The sequence below is a fragment of the Desmodus rotundus genome, chromosome 12, assembly GCF_022682495.2.
Source record: "Desmodus rotundus isolate HL8 chromosome 12, HLdesRot8A.1, whole genome shotgun sequence".
NCBI classification, from domain to species: domain Eukaryota; kingdom Metazoa; phylum Chordata; class Mammalia; order Chiroptera; family Phyllostomidae; genus Desmodus; species Desmodus rotundus.
Genome location: NC_071398.1, coordinates 78,014,673 through 78,024,457, shown reverse-complemented (window position 1 = coordinate 78,024,457; position 9,785 = coordinate 78,014,673). Strand labels below are relative to the sequence as shown.

The window sequence follows — 9,785 nt, the reverse complement described above, 5'->3', positions numbered from 1 at the left end:
GAGCAGGCCTCCTTCTTGCCTCACCCCACTCTGACCCAGCCAGTCCGCGCAGACATCACAGGCCAGACAACTGTTTGGGTTTGGGGGCAAAGGGACTTATTATGCTGGCGGCACTGAGGGGACAGCGGAGGACAGGCAAGAGTGGGGGTGGCACAAGTCCCACTCCCTTTAATCAGCCCTGTGGCAGAGATGATGATGGCCTGCATGCTCAGGCACTGAGGTCACCTGGGTTGGCACTCCGAGCCCTCCCGGGGGCCCTAGAACTGCTGCCTACAGCCCAGGTCTGTCTGCTTCATCTCTCTCAAGAGACCTACCAGGGCATCTGCTCCTCAGGAGGCAGCCCCTCCCCAACACCAGCACCTCCCAATTCTCCCCAAGGACCCCCTGAACTGGGAAAGAAAGAGTGCAGACTTTGTAGGTGGAGGCAGCGCTTTATTTTATTTAGGCGGAAACGAGTCAGAGCCCCACAGCACAGGAGTACGTGGAGTCAGGACACAGAGGCGCCCCCCACTGGCCAGGCACCCCATAAGGGTGGAGCGAGGAGGGGCAGGGTGGTGAACCCCAGCGCAAAGACCACCCAGCCACCCTCTTTCCTTGGAGGAGCCACCGGACCCCAGGCCTTTTCCAGCTGCAGAAATGGGGAGGGAAAGGGGTGCACAGACGAGGCGGCTAGTCCTATAGGGCTTCAGGCGGCTTAAACCTCATGGGATGGTGCAGGCATCGCGGCCCCTTTGCAGGGTCTGAGGGGCTGGGTTTTACTCCTGGAGCCTCCATTTTAGGACCACACCCCATTTTACCTCGCCCAGCCAGGCCTCTCAGACAGAAACCACTTACGTTAAGGTGCTGGCCCTGAGCAGGGAGGGTGCTTGGGGACATGTCCCCACATCTGAAGTGCAGGAGGAGCCCTGTCTTTAATCCTCCCCTGAGGACCAAGAATCTCCATCTCCTTCCCTCTGAGTGAACTTCAGGAGCTGGCCAGGGCCCAGGTGAAGAGGAGCCCCAGCCCAAGGGGTCTTCAGGGCACCCGCCTCCTCCTCCTCCAAAGGGGTCCCTCGGTACCCCTCAAGGGCCTCCAGTCTCCCCTGCCCCACTCTGTCAGACTGCTCTAACTGGTCCACCATCCCCCCATTCACATGCTCCAACTCCTTCTTCAAGCTGGGGCCTTGACCATTGACACCAAGGGTGTCCTCTGTCCCACTGAGGGTCCCCAGAGGGCCAGACACTTGGTGCTCCCTCTCCAAGGGAGCACACTCTTCCTCTGAGCCAGAGGGCTCCGTGCTGTCCTGGGACTCAGTCTCCAAGACAGTCATGGGGGGATCAGCCGCTGCACCCCTCAAGCCATCATCCCAGCGGATGCTGACATTCACAGTCCCAGACCCCAGGAGGTTCCCAGTCTGAGGGCCACTCAGGGCAGCGAGGCTGCCAACAGAGGGCCCTGGGCCCCACTGTCCCACCCCTGCCCCTTTCCCCTCCTCTTCCTCTTCTCCCTCTTCCCCACTCTCTTCCTCATCTGCAAACCCATCAGACTCCCCATCCTGACCCCAGGCTGCAGGCTCCAGTACCAGCTGGGACACCTGGCCCAGAGGTTCCATCAATTCCCTGGCGACCCCAGGAGGGACAGAACCCTCAGTTCCCACGTCCTCAAATTCTTCCGACAGGTCAGAGTCCTGGCCACATTCCTCATCTTCTTCTCCCCCCTCCTCCTCCTCCTCTTCCTCTTCCTCCTCCTCTGGGCGAGCACCATGACCCTCAGGGGTCAGAACAGTGGGATCCCAGCCTTCTTTTGTGGTCTCCCCTTGAGGAGAGGGCCTCTGCTCTTCAGCTAGGTCCCACTTGGGTGAGGCAGGGGACCTGAGGTAGACGGCCAGGGGAGTGGAGTCAGGAAGGGTCTCCCCTAGCTCATCAGCCTCGCTCTCATCTCTGCTCTCCTCCCCCTCATCCTGGAGGCCCTCAGGGAGACCCCCAGGCCCCAACTCCTCCTTCTCACCCTCCACTTTTTCCAGGGCACTGCCCTCTAGCCTCCAACTAGCCTCCTGGCTCCCTTCAGCCAGGGGCCGGGGCCCAGGGGCATCTTCAGGGATTAGGGTGAGTAAGCAGGACTCAGTGGGCCTTGGGCTGGAGGGCCCTAGCACTGGTTCCACATCTTTCTCAGCTTCCTCTGACCCCAGGGGCCTGGATTGAGGGGTGTCACTTTCATCATGGGACAAGGTCTCAGCAGGGAACACCTCCTTTGCTCCCCTGGGGGCCTCAGGCTCCAACTCCTTCCTAGCCCCGTGAGACTCCAGAGGGTCTCTGCTCTTCCTGAGCACTATGGGAAGCTCTAGCTCCAGAGCAGCTGCCCCCTCTAGGTCCTTTCCAGACCCTTCCAAGTCCTGCTCCCTCTTTGCCTCTAAATCTTCTCCCCCTAGGAGTGGCTCCATCACCTCCTTTCTGGCCAAGTGGCCTGGGTCCTCCAACTCCAGTCCTTGCTCAGCTCCAGAAACAAACTCACCCTTAGATGTCTCCAACCTCAAGGTGACCTCAGGGAGGGCTTGGCCACCCCTTGGGGCCTTATCCTCACTTTCCAACACTGGCTCTATCACCTCTGACATTCCCCAGGGAGCTTGGAGGCCTGGGGCTCCCCTGTGCTCTAGTTGCCCTTCAGGGTCCAGAAGGCCCTCAGCACCTCCTTCCCCACTGGTGCCCTCAGCTAAAACCCTCTGCTCTTTGGGCTCAGGGCTCCCTGAGTGCCCCTCACCTGTGCTCCAGGCCCCTCCCATTGCAGGGCTTGGGAGCTGCAGTTCTCCCTCCTCTGCTGATTCCTCCTTTCCAGAGAAGCCATCCCATTCCCTCAGGGCCAGCTCTGCCTCATCCTCATTGTCCACTCCAGCCGTCCCAGAAGGCATTTCCTGATCCAGTTTTTGGTCTCCCACTGCCATATCTTCCCACCTCTGCTGATTTGCAGACAGCAGCAGCTCCTGGCCCTCCTCTTCCAGAGACCTCAGCGACTCTTGACTCTCTCCCTTCTCCAGGCTCTCTTCCTCTTGCAGGAACCTTTGACTTTCCTTGTCTACCTCTTCTGGAGTTCTCAGATTTCCCAGAGATCTCAGCGATTCTTGATTCTCCTTTTCTAGGGGCTTTAATGACTCTTGATTCTCTTCCACATACCCCAGTGGTTCTTGAATTTCCTTTTCTAGAGGTTTAATTGTCTCCCAATTCTTTTCTTCCAGAGACCACAATGGCTCTTGAGTTTCTGTAGACTTTAAAATGTCCAGGTCTTCTCCTGAAGACTTTAGTGGTTCTAGATTATCTGTTTCTAAACATCTTACTGCTTCTACACTCTCTCCTTCTAGGGATATCAGTGATTCTTGATTCTCTTTTTTGAGAGGTCTAAATATCCCCTGGTCTTTTCCAAGAGACTTCAGTGGCTCTAGTTTCACCTTTTCCAGAGGTCTCAATGTCATTTGGTCTTCTTCTCCTGGAGACTTCAGTAGTTGTTGAGTCTCTTTTTCTAGAGGCCTCATTTTCTCTTGTTCCTCTTGTTCTAGAGATTTCAGTGGTTCCTGGTTCTCTTTTTCTAGAGGTTTGCAGGTCTCTCGATTTTCCTCTTCTAGAGACTTCAGAGAGGCAGGACTTTCTTTTTCAAGAGTTCTCAGTGTTTTAGGGTCCTCTTCTTCTAGAGACCTCAGTGGCTCTTGACTCTGTTTTTCTAGAGCTCTCAAGGACTCTAGAAGGTTCTCCCCTTCTAGAGACCTCACTAGTTCTTGATTTTCCTCTTCTGAATATAAAAATGTCTCCAGATTACCTTCAGAAGATCTCATCAGTTCTTGATTCTCCTTTTCTGGAGACTGCAGTGGCTGTGGGTCCTCTTTTCCTATAGGCTTAAGTAGTTCTACAGTCTCTTTTTCTAGAGTTCTCACTACCTCCATGTCTTTTTCTTCTAAAGACTTCAATAGCTCTTGATTCTTCTCTAGAGATCTCAGTGTTTCATGGCTGTGTTTTTCTAGAAACATCAGTGGCTCTTGAATCTCCTCTTTCAGAGACTTCAGAGTTTCTTTTTCCAGAGTTTCCTGAATTTCCCTCATGTCCAGATCCCCTTCTTCTTGCTGTGTTTGCTGCTGCAAGCTGCTTAACACTTTCACTTCTGTGGCTATTTCTTTCTGTGCCAGCTCCCACATTTGCCCTTCACCTTCCTCCTGGAATCTGCTGGATACTCTAGTCTCACTGGGTTCTCCATCTTTGGCCTCTAAACTGGGGTGGTCAGGGGTAAGCGGTGGAGCCAAGGAGGTATGATCCTCGGGAGACTGGCCTATACTGGCCTCTTGCTGCTTTTCCCCAGATTCCTCTGGTCCTGGAAGGATGCTGGCAGTGGAAGCTATATCTGCTTCAGGCTGTGTAGCCTGTGGAACTTGTTGCCTCCCAACCTGTGGCTGGAGCACAGAGAGAGGGGCATCCTGGGCTCTGATATCTCCATCTGTAGCAGGGCAGGGAGCCTGAGGTGTGGGTGGAATGGGGGTGCTGGCTAAGGTGGGGGTATGGGCCTGGAGGAATTCCTGGCTCTTCAGAAAGGCTGGAACAGGTGCCTCAAGAGTATCAGGTAAGGGTGAGGAGAGGGGAGTAGGGCTCAGGACAGAAAGCAAAGGTCCCAGACACCGGCCCTCTGGAGTCCCAGGAAAATGCAGCACCAGCTTGGGGTCTGGAAAGGTGGAAGAGAAGAAATGGTGTCAGTATGTATCGGCAGGGGGATGGGGCCACAGCAGTTACCATTCCTGGCAAGAGTGTCCATGGACCTTGTCGGGGCTCTTTGGGGCCATGGAGTCAAGACTTAGTCTATTGCCTCTCACGAAAGGAATTGCTCTGGGGTATGAAAAGCAAAGAAGGATAGAGTTTTGGAGAGGGGAAACATGGCCCCAACTCTTACCCTGGATGCTGAAGGAAGACTTAGAACCACAGCCAGGTACCTGCAGCCGGGAGTTCTCAGCCTCTAGGAGGGTCCTGGGGATGAGGGAGGAAAAACTGGGTCAGCCCTCTGCCCATAGGCCTGTAGGCAAGCCAGCCAGAAAAAAACCCTGACATTGCTGGAATCTTCTTCATTTTTACCACTATCACACAAATGCCACATTGGGGTTATACTCGGCTGTGCACATGAAATCACATAATCACATACCCAGATATCACGCACATGGTTACATAGCATCACACACATATTTGAGACACACAGATGAGCTTATAGACACACAAGCAGATTCCCACACAGCGATCTATCGCAGTGTACACACACTCACAGATTGCTTAGACTAGTCTCCTCCTCCCCACCCAGGCCAATGACCTCATCCTCTGTGTGTGGGGCTCATTCTCATGCTAATTTCTGCCTTTGTCCACACCACAATCCAGAGGGCCTAAGGAGGGGGCTTTCCAGGGGAAGTGGGAATGCTCAGGCCGTTCCCATGGGATAGGCTCCCTCCTCCTCCTCCTCCTCCTCCCCCCGGGCCCCAGGAGCTAGTCACAGAAAAAAAAAAAAAAATCAAAAGAATTCAGCTCCCTCTCTCCAAATCCTTTTCATTCATCAAAACCCCAAAGGTTAAGCCTGCTCAGACCCTTCCCCTCAGTGGTTTGATTAGGGTTAAGGTCTTCATCTTGGGATCTCTAAGTACTCTGGATCCCAAGCCTTTCAAGAGCAACAGAGGTCTTTATCTTTGTGCCCCTGCCTCGAAGCCCCATGGGGACAGAGGGGGAGGGGACCACCAGGGAGAGGGGAGACCAATCGATTCAATAGGTTATGCTGAATATCAACTCTCAACTCTTCCTTATAATCTCTGAGTCTGGTTAGTATTGTCTGCAGTCTCAGCTCCATCCTTCCCCAGGCAGCATTCTGCCCTTCGAGCTCATGCAACTGCTCCCTTCCTCTTCCCTGGGTCCTCAATGACCTTTCTGGGCCCTGTTTCCCTTCTCCTCAAGAACCTGTCCTAGGGTCCCTGCCTTTGTTTGTCTATGGATTCTGGGGCACTGTTCTCATAGCTTGTCTTGCCTTGGCCCACACAGTGGGCTTGGTATAAGAAGCTCTTCATGGTAGCAAAGCCCCTCCCTCAGGCAAAATTACTGGATCCTCAACCAAGCAGGCCAGTTTCACAGAAAAGGCTGTGATTTTGCCCAAATCCACACAGCCAGAGAAGCAGCACCTCCTCAGTCTCAGCCTTTCCTGAGCTAACAGGAAATGTGGCTTGCAGAAGGGATGGGTAGGGCGAGGGGATTAGGGCTCGAGAGTGGTCAGGCCCTATGACATTCAGGATGGAAGGGGACTTGGACATCTCCATCTTCCAGACAAGGAGACTGGTCATTGCAAGCCAGTGTCAGCTACCCGCACCTGCAGTTCCTCCTTTCTGAGGTTGCTCAAGGATGTCACCCCTTTGGTGTGAGCACATACACACAGAGAAAGGACTTTTCAACCCTTGGGGTAAGGGTCTAGATGCAGATGCCCCACGCATGCCCAGCCTCTCTCCTCAGGCTGTCCCACTCAGCAATATCACCTCTCCTTGGGGGATTTCCTGGACACAGGATACTTCTCTGGTCCTGAACCCACAGGAGATTAAGTGGGCTCAGGTGGGAAATAGCCTGGTGTGAAAGGAGTAAACCTAGAGCCACAGAACCTAGTGGTGGCAGAGCTGCCACCACACCCATAGCTCTGGACCCCTTCAGCTGAGGAGCCTCTGCCCTAGCCTATATGTGCACAGCTGTGTGCCCGGGTGGGTCAGGGTCAACTTGTACCTGTATGTGGCTACCTCCAGGCTGAGGGACATCTTGAGCCGTGACAGCTGCTGCCGACCTTCCAGAACCTGGGCAATCTGAGTCTGTAGGTCCTGTTTCTCTTGCTCCAAGGCCTGCACAGCCAGCTGCAGAGCAAGCCAGAGGCAGTCAGTAAAGGGCAGGGTCTTGCCTGCTGACTAACCTGCATCCCCCTAGCTGCTGTAGCAGCACCTTCTGCTCCTGACTTCTCTGTGGAGCAGATTCCTATTTCCTTGCCTCACTCTAGAGCCTCCAGGAGAACAGGGGCCCCTCTCAGCCCTCTCCCATGGGGCTCCTCCTCGGAGGATGCTGATTAAATGGTTGCACATGCTGCTCAGAATTCAGATTCCACAGGAAGGGGGACATGAGGGAGGAGAGGAGATGGGTTACAGAGAGGAGGAGAGGGGAAAAAAGTAGAAGCAGAAGGAAAAACGATTAATCAAGAGGCCTGAAGCCTGCAGGACTGGAAGCCACACTGCCGTAGTCTCAATCACTGTCTTTTGCTCCTCACACCAGGCTCCCACCCCCTCCACTTCCTACAAGTTCTGGAATCTGTCTCTTCTGAGAGGAGGGTGGAGGAGTTGGCCATAGTGAGAGCTCTGTCTGGCCCAGGCAGGGGGCTGTTTTCTCAGTTGCTGGTCACATCTGTGCAGTGTGAAGGGGAGCAGCTGTCCCAGGCTTGTGGAATGTCCTCAGCAAGTCGAGAAGCCATGACACAGGACAAGGGCAGATGGCCCCTCATGCAGGGCCCCTCACCCCCACCTGTCAGGGAGATGAGGGCGGTAGGAACTCTGGAGATTCTGAGTAGCAGGGCCATGAGTCCAGCAGTGATGAGAAGGAAAGTTCTGGGCATCTTGCCAGTGACAGCAGAGGCTGGGGAGGGGCCCAGTGGCCATCAGAGTGGGAAGGTGTATACATGTCTTGGGCTTGTCTGCCCTTCCAGGCAGTGTGATTTGAGAGAGCTCTGAACAAGCGAGTCGTGAAAGTCTAGGGCCTCTGGCACCAGCTCTGAGTTTCCTAAGAAGTGGTCCCTGAATGAGCAGCCATCTCGTCCCCACTTCCACTCCCTTCCCCAGAAGGTCTCTGGGCCCCGCAGGGCCTTCTCAAAGCCTCATCTATCCTAGGCCCTCCACCTCCTCACCTGGAACTTCTCAGTGGCCCGAAGTCGTTCCTGCCAGCAGCCCTCCAACCTCTGCACCAGGGCTGCCCTTCGATCTTGGAGGCCGCCGCGCTCAGTCTGGAGCTGCTGCAGTTCCAGGCGTCCCTTGCGGGCGCCCTGCACCACACTACCCAACCGCTGGCGGGCCTGGCCCAGCGCCGTTTCCATTCGCGCCACACGCTCCTGGTAGTCGCGCACTGCCCCGCGCCACGCCTCGCCCAGCCGTCGTGCGAGCTCCTCAACCTCGGGGCCCGGCCCCTGGGGCCCGCGGGTTGGGCTGGGGCGGCATGGCGGCCCAGCTGCCGGCACGCTCAGGCCTGCGCGCTCCTCCTCGTGCTCCGCGCGCAGAGCTTCTAGCTCGCGCTCCAGCTCCACCACCCGGCTGCTCAGCCAAGCCTGGGCGCACTTCTCCGCCTCGAGCGCACGCCGGCTGCGGGCCACCTCCTCCGCCATCCGCTCGCGGGCCAGCCGCTGCAGTTGGCACCGGCCCGCCACGCTTTCCACCTCTTCCTCCAGGCTGTCGCGCGCCACCTCGGCTGCGTGCTTCTCCCGCCAGCGCTGGTCGACGAGGGCCCTCAGAGCTGCCAGCTCGTCGTCGGCACGGGCCCTCCAGGAGGCATCCCCGGACTGTGCCCGGAGACCTTCAAGCTCCGTGCTGAGCAGCTCATAACGCTCCTCTAGCGCTTTGACCCGGGCCAGATAGGCTTCCAGGCGTCGGTTGAGCTCCCACATCTGAAAAGATTCCTCCCCCAGGCAGCCCTCCATTCTGCTCGTCTGACCCACCGAAGATGGAGAGACGCGGAGAACCGGGAGAAGCCAGCGGCTCTCAAAGCTTTTAGGATGAAAGGGAAAAGGAAACCAGAGGCCGTTGGGGACAACGATTGGAGGGAGGGGAGAGCAGCCAGAGCGATTGAGAGTCGAGAGTGGGAGCGAGCCTATTCATACTCCCGCCAGTCTGGGGGGGGGGGCGGGGGGGCGGGGAGGGGGGGAGCGAGCTGGGAGGCGGGACCTAGGCCTTAACCCCTTAGAGTTTAGAGGAACAGCTGCATCCTCTGTCCCCGCGACCTGGTGAACTGGATAGAGTGTGGAACTAAAGGAAAAGCCATGCCTGGAGAATCTGATCCGACTGTGGCGACTTTCTGAGGGAGAAAGCGGTGAGGAAGGGTCATGACCCGTGATAAAAGCAGAATATGCACAGAGCTGAGCCTGTGGACATGCCAGGGGATTCAGGGCAGGAGAGGATTCGAGTCTCAGTTACTCAGCATACCCAAGAAAGGTATTACTTATTGAATTCCCCTAAGACTCGATTTCTTCATAAAATGGGAGCAATGATGGAAATCTCACAGGACTGCTGAGAGGGTAGATAGATGTGGCCACGTTTTTTGTAAATAGAAAATACTGGGAGAAGGGAGCACTGCAGAGAGAGGTAAGAGAAAGACACTGCCTGGGAAAAACGAACAACAGATGTGCCGTACTGGGAGACTGCACACACACACCCCCTATTGCTTCGGGGCCCGTCAGGAAATGGAAAAATCAGGCGAAAGGGTGCTCTGCCTGTTTATCACCTCCATCCTTCCTACCGCTCTTCCACATATCCTGAGGGTCACATTCCCACCTTTCTTAGTCCAAGACTTCTCCCAGTTCTCGGAGAAGGGCGCCACATCCAGGCCTAGGTGTCTGGGATTGTTGGGCAGAGGCCGCCCCCTGGTGGCTTACAAACCGGGCCAAGAAGAGGAAGCGGGAAGGAGCCGCTATTTCCTTTATCACAGCTGTCCCAAATTTATTGAGCCTTTGTGATGTGCCAAATAGTGTCCTAACATGATTTTACTTACATTATCTGACTGAATCCTCAAAACATCCCTTT

The 9,785-nt window shown here is 55.7% G+C and overlaps 1 protein-coding gene across 1 annotated transcript; it reads right to left on the bottom strand.

Moving 5' to 3' along the window:
* Positions 1-424: 424 nt before the first annotated feature.
* NES (nestin) lies at positions 425-8,813 on the bottom strand. Its single transcript, XM_053915911.1, has 4 exons — positions 7,904-8,813; positions 6,745-6,869; positions 4,901-4,974; positions 425-4,675 (listed from the first exon to the last, which is right to left on the bottom strand). Exons 1-4 carry the CDS (start codon positions 8,684-8,686, stop codon positions 912-914), a joined length of 4,746 nt encoding a protein of 1,581 aa, XP_053771886.1. The 5' UTR covers positions 8,687-8,813; the 3' UTR covers positions 425-911.
* Positions 8,814-9,785: the final 972 nt, after the last annotated feature.

What these genes read in the sequence shown, in the direction of transcription:
- NES (XM_053915911.1), bottom strand. Translation starts at nt 8,686, where the DNA reads ATGGAGGGCTGCCTGGGGGAGGAATCTTTTCAGATGTGGGAGCTCAAC. An exon ending in GGGCCACTGAGAAGTTCCAG is followed by an intron (nt 6,870 to 7,903) that starts GTGAGGAGGTGG and finishes CTTGCTCTGCAG; the next exon opens with CTGGCTGTGCAGGCCTTGGA. An exon ending in GTCTTCCTTCAGCATCCAGG is followed by an intron (nt 4,676 to 4,900) that starts GTAAGAGTTGGG and finishes CCACCTTTCCAG; the next exon opens with ACCCCAAGCTGGTGCTGCAT.